Here is an 11,011-nt window from a genome sequence, read left to right on the forward strand (position 1 = left end):
TGGATATAAACGGGTAAGCCGAATCAACCCACTATCCACCAACTAAACGGATTTAATTGGGTATCTATCTAGACCTAATCAAAATTAATGGGCAGTTATTTGTAGAGATCATGATTTTATATTTTTTTTAGAAAAGAGTTTAATTAATGTGGAATATATATTTAAAAAAAGTACTACTTATTTTAAATTTTTATTGATTTTGAATTCTTTTAATTTTTCCCGATTTCTTGTATTCTCTTTGCATGAGGTGGGACGAATATCCGTTGACCCGATCCTATATCAGCGGGTACCCAATTATATCGAGTACCCGCTGATATGTTGGCTGGATAAGGGTCAGAAAATGGCTGACCTGCAAAGTGTGGGTCGAATCAACCAAATAGCGCAGGGGACGGGTACCCGACCCATACCCACCCCTAGCAGAACCTAAGGTGATGTTATCTTCCGGTTGTCCACGAAGGATAAATAACTGATTCAGATTCTCCCTTCTCGAACCCTTGAGTTTCAAAGTTTACTTGAATATTTAAAGGATTGCTGACAGTTTAATGTTTTCCAACACAATAGCTACTTCTTTCATGGTAGGCCTTTCCTTTCCGTTCAAGTTTAGGCATCTTTGAGCAGGTTCAGCGACAGCAATGATCTCTTCTTCAACCCTCTGATCTAGAACTTGTGGATCAAGAATGCTGTCGAGACGATTTTCATCCATCATCACCAAAAACCTTTTTGCCAAGCCCAAGTGACTATCTGCAAATGATCCTGACAATGATACTGGCTTTTTTCTCATCAAGAGTTCAACCAGAACAACCCCATAGCTATAAACATCACTTTTCTCTGTAAATTGGCTCGACTGGAAGTATTCTGGATCCAAATAGCCAAAAGTAACTCTCACCTGAGTAGTAAGGTGAGTCTTATCGATTGAAATAGACCTCGAAATCCCAAAATCAGACACTTTAGCTATGTATATTTCATCCAAGAGTATGTTGCTCGACTTGATATCTCTATGATAAATAAGAATTGTAATTGCAGAGTGTAGGTATGCCAATGCGCCCCTGCTACTTCTGCTGCTATTTTCAATCTCAAGCTCCAGGTGAAGGGGAACTCATCATCAGTCTCATTGTGAACGAGTCTATCGAGGGTTTCATTCGGGATAAATTCATACACCAGCATAGGAACCTCTGTCTCCAAACAACAACCCTTTGTAGACTTGTGACAGAATGACAACCTCGTTAATAAATTGCCCCAGTTGGCTTTCATCAACCTTCTTAGACTACTTTATTGCTGCAAGATTTCCATCTGCTAGCATCCCTTTGTAGACTGTACCTTGGCCACCTCGTCCGAGTACTCGATTTCCACTGAAGTGAACAGTGACCTTGTCGAACTCTTTAGCAGTGAAAACCCTTGTTTTGTTGATAACTCTCTATCATCAGCAGATAGCTGCTGTTGTAATAAAAGTCCACCATTTCTTTTGAAAAATTTTTCTTTGATCATTTTGTCCTTTCTCCTTTTTACTAGTTCGTACAAGGTACAATAGCAGCTATCAAAATTATGACGCCTATGCCAGCGAAAACACATGCGAAAGTCCAGCATGGTGCCATATTAAAAACGTTCAACTATATAATTGAATGGCTAAGACTTGTTTAATATCAAGAAGCAGATCTAATGTACACTATTTTAGAAAATGTATGGCCTGTTTGGCAAACAAGTTTTTGACAAAGTTTGTCTTCTACAAGTTTTTTAACAACTTTAGTTATAGTAATCTCAAAAAACTATTCAAAGTTTTTAAACTATACATTTTAAAATATCCAAAAATTTACACATTTCAAAAATTTTTCCTACAATTTCTACAGTAAAATTTTAGACAAACACTCAAAAAGTTATTTGCTAAACGGGGCCATATACAGATAGAACAGATAAATTTTTACAAACAAGGGCGTTAGTTTTGGAAAATTTATGGATAGGGTATATCGTTACTATTCACAAATTAAAAAAACTAATGAATTTATGACTAAATGGTTAAATCATCCTCATAAAAATGTGATCTCTATATATGCACCTTCACCAAAAAAAGTATGGTTTAGTGACATAGGTGTACATCTAAAAGTGTGCATTTAAGACACACACACACACACATACTGGAATGCATCTCACAAGGGCAATTTCTTGAATTTGCTGGTAACAAGATTCTTTTACAATTTATGAGGAGTAACCAATTCCTCATTTACAAGAATTTCTCAAAAGCTGAAGCCATTTTTATAAATTCTGAACTTTACTATTCTCTTTTTCCAAATTACCCATTTTTCTTAGTTTCTGAACTTTAATTACCATAACAATTGGAACAAGTTGAGAGAAAACAATTTGAAAATAAAACTGTCTTATTTACTTCTATTTGCTAATTGGTAGAATGGTCTGGAAATAAGAGAATAAGAGCAGGAAATAAATTAGAACTTTTCTAAAAGATACAAGTACAAGATTTCTCAAAATTAAAGTTAAAGAAGATTAAAATAGTTTTCTCAAAAATAAAAAGAAGATTAAAACATAGGTTGGGAGAGAAGTGAAGAGAAACAGGAACCATCTCGATAAATACTATCAAGCTGTGAAATAGAGAGACTGTTCCTCTAAAAGTAAAACACATTTGTCAAAAAAGTATTTTCTTACCAACAACCATTAAAGTAGTTGGCACCAAAAAAGGTTTAAACCTCCCCTTGGATGTAGGTCAAGGAAAACCCCTCCTTAGATGTATCTCCTTAGATGTAGGTCAAGAAATTAAATTCTTTGACTTGCATTCTTCATTAGAATTTCTTGAATTTCGATAGCGGTTTAATCTCTTTCGGATTCTCTATTGACCCTTTGGATCCATCCTTTTCTTGTATGGAATAGAAATTATTGTGTCGATAAAAAAAAGTCATTTTTCTTGCCGAGCCTCCATGGTTGTCATCTGCTCCACTTATATTATCAATTCGATAACTGTTGGTTTCAGTTTGACGGACCATTTTTCTTCATTTATGGGTCCCGCTTTTCAGTAGTATTGTTTTGACTTTTACCTAGGGATGTACGCGAGCCGAGTCATAATCGAGTAACTCGCGAGTAGCTCGGTCAACGGCTTGGCTTGAACTCGGGTTGACCGAGTTCGAGCCGAGTCTCGAGCTACTCGATTGTCATTCGAGTCGAGTTTCGAGTCAATATTTTGAGACTTGAGACTTGTCGAGCTACTCATCGAGTCGGGGGTATTTAAATAATATATTTATAATTTAAATAATATATATGTATTATACTTATAAAATGACCATTATGGGTATAAGTTTTACGGAATTTACAATAAACTCTTCTTTATAATAAAATTTCATAATGGCAAAAAAGTAATAACATAATTGATTGAGTCGAGTCAAAAAGCTTGATTAGGCTCGACTTGATATGGCTTGACTAAAGGTCGAGCCTTATTGAGTCGAGTTTCGAGCTTAAAGCGAGTTTCTCGAGTCAAGGTTCGATATCGATTTTTTGTACTCGATCGGGCTCGAGTCGAGCTCGAGCCTAGGTATATATGAGTCGAGTCGAGCTCAAGTATAGCAATACTTGAGCTTGATTTGGCTCAATTACATCCCTACTTTTACCCCATACCATGCACGATCTTTTTTCTCATCTATAAAATTTTATGTTCTCATTTAATTATGAGGGCACAAAGCTCAATTAAAAAAATAACCATGCATAGCTTAAATTCATGTAATTTTTTTTCCATTTCTTCCTAGCCTGACTCCAAGACAAAATAATCTATAGTACAATCTATTCCAATTTTTGACTCTCTTCCTAACATAAAGCATTAAACATGTTTAAATTTGTTCCAAACTATCTTGACATTTTTCAAGTATCAAAATTAATTTGATACTTTAATTTCAAAAATTTCATCTATTGAATGCCTAAATAATTAGTATAGCCTCCAAAATAAAAAGCATTCCAGTTAACTTGCATACGTCAATTAATTGAAATTACTTCTTATTATTTCTACAAGCTTCGTTTCTTGATTATTTGAAGTGGATGTTAAATTATTGATGAAGTTAAACATCCTAAACAAATTGGCATACATATAATTAAATAGCACACCACTGGGTAGGAGTGTTTAAATTTAATTAGCGCTGACAGATGGCGAACTTATGCAATAATAAATTCCTACTTACAAAAAGATATAAACGAGTATAATGACAAGTAGGGTCGTCTCCACAGGGATTAGCGGGAAAATCTGTTTCTTTCTAAGTAAAAGTAAAAGCTAATTGGGGGTTTTGGAGAATTAAAACTAAAGTAAATAATCAACGTGACTGAAAATAATTAAACTAAAGCAAATTAAATTGAACTTAAGGATAAACAAGCTCTAGCCAAGGATATAACTCCAAAAGTGGTTCATACAAGTGCTCATCAATGCAATAATTATTTCATCTATTCGTTAATAAAGAGGTTATAGTTGCCAAACAAGCGATGACAACTAGCTTTTCCTTACTATTTCGATAGTTAAGATACGCCCGCTAACCACTTCTCTAACCAAGAAATAACTCTAGGTAAGCTTGTAGAATTTAATTTTCTGATTGCATTAGAAACTAGAAAAGTCCTGTTTTAATTAATAAACACACAACCGGGGCTATTTAAATTTGATCGTATGTTTTCCTAACATGGAACCAATTACGTTAGTCGCCACTAATTTAAGACAAATAAATAATTACAGATTTAACTGTCCTAACTGGCATTAGTTTGTCAAGTTGAATTAAATATCAGGCCCTGATATCCAAACAACAAACCAACCATGAGAAATTAAATTAGAAAATATACGAATACTAATGAATAAAAGAAATTAATAAAACAATATCTCACAGATATAGATGAACTAAATCCTTCATTACTCTTCGACTAGAAATAGAAGTTAGCCGCTTATCGTTGAGAATAATCCAGACAATTTCATTGACAAAAGTTTCATGCACATCCAACGATAAAAAACCAAAAGAAAAGCAAAAGAGAAGAAAAGGCGAGGAGTAAAGCTCTTTCGTTGTTCCTTGGCCGAAATCGAGAGATTAATCTCTCATGACCAAAGACGACTTTCCTCACTTTTTTTGTTGGTAGTTATAAATCTCTTCCAAAGAAATTGTGTCCTACTCACTCTAGGAAAGGTACATAATACTTTCCTAACTAGATATCGATACTAATAAGGATCTGCCGATCTCAGCTAATTGCTTAATTAGAAGTTGGTTTCGAATAGAAAACTTTGTTTGTCGTTTGGAATGCCATGGCTCTGGACTTGACAGCCTGTCTTGATCGCATCCATGTCAAACTGGTTCGTAATTTTCTAAAAAATCATCCTTTTAACCATTTTTTGCTCCACTTCCCTACAATTAGTACCACTAACGAAAATATAAGTAAAATCTATCAATTAATACAATATTCGACTAAAATAAAGGAAAAAATAATTATAAATTTAATGTAAAAAATGCAACCTATCAAGCTCTTTTCTGAATGCTTACAAATACTTTTTTTTTTCCCTTTCCTTCATTCGTTTCTTAGGTTAGGTTTAAGCAAAGGACAGATCAAAATTTAAATCCTACATCTAGTGAAAGCTAGACCTAGGAACCCACTTCTTCATTCCAACTTTAAATTTAACCTTAACTGCATTTATACTAGTCTTTGAAACATTGTATTATCTGCAATTAATACTAGTATTTTAAACTTTTACAATTGCCTAAAATGAAGTCAGTAATACAAATACAAACAAAAAAAAAATTATAGTCGCTAACAATGAACACGTGCAACTAATTTAAGTTCTAGTGGACTATTCATCAAAGATTAAAATAATACAGCTTCTAAGTGTAATTCTTTACTTTAAAGAAGTTATCCGTGGTAGTAATACAATTAATTATCCTTTGCAATTTATATTTTGAATTTTATTTCTTTTTGTAATTTTAATTCTTAAAAAGAAAATATTTTGAAAATCCCTATAAAAAATCTTTAAAAGCACCATATATTGGCATGACAATTTCCTTTTGCTTAAAGAGTTTTCCCTCTTGTTTGAATCAGTTTCAATTAAGAAATAATAAATATAAAAATTAGTGGAACCCACTTGATGATGGGAAATTCACTGATCCGGAGTCTGAGGATGACCATTCCATTCAACCAGCTAATGGCGCATTCACAGAGGCTGCATCGGAAGAGAAGGCGATGGAGGCTGGCGACTCCTCATAGCAACGTAATGGAATTACGTCTGAAGTGGCAAACGATACGCTCGAGAAGGTAGACCAAATTCATGACCCACGTAATGTGATATCAGTTGGAGACACACCCCTTGTGGGTACAAGTACAAGAACATAAATGAAAAAGCTACGGTTTAAAGATGTGCCACAGTTTAAAGATGTGTTCGAAGAATTTAAATGGGACATATTACATGGTAAGATCCCCCTCGTTCATCTAAAGCCTTTTCTTCATTTAAGTACAAAATGCAATGATAACAAAAATGAAGAAGAAAAAGATGATTCACAACATGATAAAGATAAAGACCAAGACCAGAACTTAGTTCACGAGCAATTTACCCAAGTGATTTCAAAGAAAGCGAGGAAGCAGCTTTCAAAAAAAAGGTAAAACAATGCAAACACGTCAAGATGTTAAACCAAATTCCCATGCTCACTCACAATCCCACAAATGTGGGGCACCCTCATGTGGATGATTTCGTTCGATTGATCTGTTATGTGTTTGAATCATAGATTTTTCCATATGTTTGATCCATAGCTGTCTTTTTTTTACTTCAACAGAGGTCAGGTTTGGCCCCCTCTAACTTACTGTACTCTTTTTTGATATAAATAAATTCATTTGCAATCCAAAAAAAAAAAAAAATAGTGGAAGAAGAGAAAATGTCCGAATAACTTTAATCCAATTATAGTTACACAAATTCGTGCATGACTTGTAGACATAGCTTTCAAATATTTGTAATTAGGATTATGATGATTGCAATAACTATTGAAAGTAGGTGCTAATGTGAAGTTCTTTTCGAGACGATTGAAACATTCTCATTTTGTTTTTCCTTGTCACTCCATCCTGTTAAAAATTTTACATTCAAATTAAAATATTTAAAATATTTCTTTTACTTTCTATGTACATTGATATTTATTAAACAACTAAAAAAATTCTAAAAATATCTACTTCATTTGAAAGTTAATTGTAACTTATGTAAAAATTGATAATCAACTCAATAAACATATAGAATTGATTGATTATATTCTAGAGAGATCTCTAATTAAGTTTTCAATTATCAATATAAGTGGAAAACTCATTGTCAAATAATTATTCATAGTGCAAAACAATGTATCCATGTACAACACCAAATTTGACACAAAGAAGGTTAAGCATATAAATGAATGTAGTCTAAGTATGGAAAAGAGTGAACACTAGCTATCATCTACATTTGATTTGATTGCTTGTGCATTGATGAGTCACTCGAAAATAATATTTTGCATAGTTAGAGAAGGATAAGTCACTTTTTCGTGAATTTATATGTTGGCAGAAAGAATGAATCAATGATGATAGATTGGTGGGCTCAAAATGTAGATGATAGCTAGTGTGTTTATTGAATAAAAATGAAAAAAAAAACCTATCTACATTTGCCCCCGTACCCCTTTCCTCATTTCTTCTTCTTCCTTTCCCTCCTCCTCTTTCTCCAACCACCACCTCTGCGATTAGGCCCCAAAGCCCAACCTTGGTCATTTGCTATCTGGACTAGATTCAGTTGCAATCAGGTTTGCAACCAGAGTTGGTCAATGAGGATGGCCATCTCGGCTCGGCCAGTCCGAGGCCTTATTCTGTGGGGTCTCCTAAAGCCCCACATCGGCACTGAGAATACCAACGCGAATGCAACCTATTTTACCACTTCGGCTAGGAACTCTGGGTCATACACCGAGGTGACACCAGTATAATAAATAACTGCTGAAGGCGGGAAAGGGCGTCTGGCACAGGTCATTGGAATGATAAAAAGCTGCTCTGACACCTGCTGTCTGTATCTGACCACTGCCCTTGCACAGCCTTTCACACTGACCAGTCAGATCAACATGATATGACATTCTTGTCAGATCTCTGGGGACCCGTGTTGACAGTCCCTCTCTCCAAATTGTACCCTATAAATACCCAACAACTCCGTTGAGGAAGGGGATGACGACCAATCTCCTGGTAAAACCACACTAATACTCTCTTCTATTTAGCTATTCCCTCACTCCCGAACTGACTTAAGCTTCGGAGTTCTACTGGGGCATTCAGCCCCTCCTGTGATCTAAGCAGGTGACCTCGTCCCAGTGGACCACCCAGAGTAACCAGAAGGTTCACTCCAGCGGTACAAAATTCACCTCTTCAATTGGCGCCGTCTGTGGGAACGCGAAGACATCAGAGTATGAAGCCTACGCGTTCTAAGAGCAGGAAGGCTCTCACCATTGGTGCTGAGCAAAGCAATGCAGCTCAACAGGAAGATATTTCCGAAGGGCATGAGTCTCCGAGGACCCAGCCCGCAAACGAAGAAGCCATCACTCGTATGGCCGAGTTTGTAACCGAGAACCCCAACATCTTTGAGGAGTTGGGGAGATATTTAAAGAGGCAAGGCAAGCAGAAGGCTGAGTCCTCTAAAAGAAAGTCAGATGGATCTCCTGAAGGTTCATCTGAAGAGGAGTCTGATGGGAGGCGCCTAAGCCGGAGTGCGTCGAACTGAGCGTTTTCCAAGGCCACCTCTAAGGTAGCCTCCCTAAATAAGGCCTTTTCCCGAGGTCTCCTGGGGCGACGACCTGAGGAAGAACCTCGGCCCCTGGGAATACCCGGGGTGAATTATATGAGAGCCCCGCCTTTTACTGACGACATTAACGAGGAAAGGCTTCCTCCAAACTTCAAGCTCCCTGCGATACCGTCTTATGACGGCCGAGGTGATCCCGAGAATCACATTCATGCCTTCATCTCGGCCTTCCGCTTATACTGCATCCCTGACCCTGTCATATGCCGAGCTTTTCCAGTGTTTCTCCGGGGGACAGCTCGAAAATGGTTCTGGGGATTAGAGCCTAGGAGCATCTCGACTCTGGGGGAATTAGTGGAGAGATTCCTCCATCGGTTCATCTTCTCCCGACCTACGACCAGGACCTCGGCTTACTTGCTGAACATGCAGCAGAACCCGGGGGAGTCACTTCGGTCGTACGTCCAGAGGTTCCATGAGGAAAGCGTACAAATACCTGACCCCAATGAGCAAGTCACCATTGCTGCATTCACCCATGGGCTTGTGTCCGGAGTGTTCAACACGGGGATCCACAAGAAGTATCCCCGCACACTCCACGAACTATGGTTGAAGGTCGAGAAGGGCATACAGGCCGAGGACCTCAACCGCATGAAGAAAGAAGTCCAAGCTGCTCGCCCGAGGGCTGACCCCCGAAGAGGGAAGGAGCTCGGCCGAAGTGAAACGGGGACAGGAAGCGGCTTCCAAAGTCCCGGCCGGGATCGGCGCAGTGTGTTCGATAGGATCTCCAAGGGGAAGTCACCCATCCCAGAGTCCGAACTGACTCCCCTTAACACCACCCGATCTCGGGTGTTGTCCGTAATGGAACAAAATAACCTCGAAAAAGCTCCTCCCAAGATGTTCGGCAGCAAAGACAAGAGGAACTCAAACCTCTACTGTCTGTATCACCGGGACATCGGGCATGAAACTGAGAACTGCAACGATCTCAAAAAAGAGATCGAGAACCTCATCAGACAGGGGCACCTGAAGCAGTTCATCCGCCGAGGTGGAGGTCAGAAACGTAATGAACCCCGACGAGATAACCGGGGTGATCAACGCCGAGACGAGAGGCGGCCCTCCAGAAGCAGTTGCAGGCCTCCAGAGGATCCTAGGGAGATAAAAAGGCCTCCCCGAGACGGATCCTCAGGACATGGATTAGGGTACGGACCCAACATAGCCGGGGTCATCAATATAATTATCGGAGGTCAGACGGGAGGAGACAGCCAGAACTCCCGGAAGAGGACCTACAGGCAGGCTAACCCGGATCAGGCTGAGTCGAGTTTTCGTCTATCCGAGGTAATCACCTACGGGCCCAGTGACCCCGTCCCAGCTGCTTCGAGCAGTCATGAAGCTTTGGTGATTGAAATCCTCACCAACAACTACGTTGTGAAAAAGGTCTACATTGACCCGGGAAGCTCAGTTGACGTCATGTACCTCCGTACCTTTGAGAGCCTTAAACTGGCCAGGGAGCGCATGACCCCGGTGAGAACCCCTCTTGTAGGGTTCGGGGGACACGTTGTGCACCCCGAAGGGATGGTGGCTTTGACAGTGACTGTGGGACGTCACCCCCGCTGCCGAACCATCCCCGTCAACTTCGTAGTAGTTAAAGCTGACTCGCCATACAACCTACTCCTAGGTCGACCTACACTTAATGCCTTGCGGGCAGTATACTCTACCTATCATTTAAGCTTTAAGTTTCCTACTCCTGCGGGGGTGGCCGAGGTCAGCAGGGACGTCTGCGCTGCCCGAGAGTGTTACCTCGCCACTCTACAAGCAGCCTCCCCATCAACCTCTAGAGCGAGGCCCGAGAAGAGGTCAAATATCCTCTCAATAGATAGCATCGATCCTCAGCGAGCTGAGAAGATCCCGAGGCTGGAGACTGGGGATGAGGTGGAAGAGTTCCCCTTGGACCCCACAAAGCCTGATCAGACGGTTCGTGTGGGCACCCGATTGCCAGGTCCGACTAAAAGAGATATGGTGGACCTCCTCAGAAAATACCGGGACGTCTTCGCTTGGGCCGCAGAGGAGGTTCAAGGAGTCCCGCACCACCTCATGATACATGAGTTGAACGTCGATCCCCAAGTCCGCCCGGTTAAACAGAAAAGAAGGCACCTCGGCCTTGAGCGCAGCCGAGCTGTTGGTGAAGAAGTGGACAAGCTCCTCCCTGCGAAGATCATTCGTGAGGTTCAATATCCGACCTGGTTGTCCAACCCGGTCATGGTAAAGAAGGACACCGGGGTTTGGAGAATGTGA

General features: G+C 39.5%; 1 protein-coding gene and 1 pseudogene across 1 annotated transcript; one reads left to right on the forward strand and one right to left on the reverse strand.

Annotated features, from left to right (window-relative positions):
* Window positions 1-520: 520 nt before the first annotated feature.
* Window positions 521-1,592, reverse strand: LOC113750486 (annotated as a pseudogene).
* A 7,235-nt stretch (window positions 1,593-8,827) lies between these two features.
* Window positions 8,828-11,011, forward strand: LOC113750488. Its single transcript, XM_027294453.1, has one exon. It carries the CDS (start codon window positions 8,828-8,830, stop codon window positions 11,009-11,011), a length of 2,184 nt encoding a protein of 727 aa, XP_027150254.1.

The sequence above is a fragment of the Coffea eugenioides genome, chromosome 10 (genome assembly GCF_003713205.1).
Source record: "Coffea eugenioides isolate CCC68of chromosome 10, Ceug_1.0, whole genome shotgun sequence".
NCBI classification, from domain to species: Eukaryota; Viridiplantae; Streptophyta; class Magnoliopsida; order Gentianales; family Rubiaceae; genus Coffea; species Coffea eugenioides.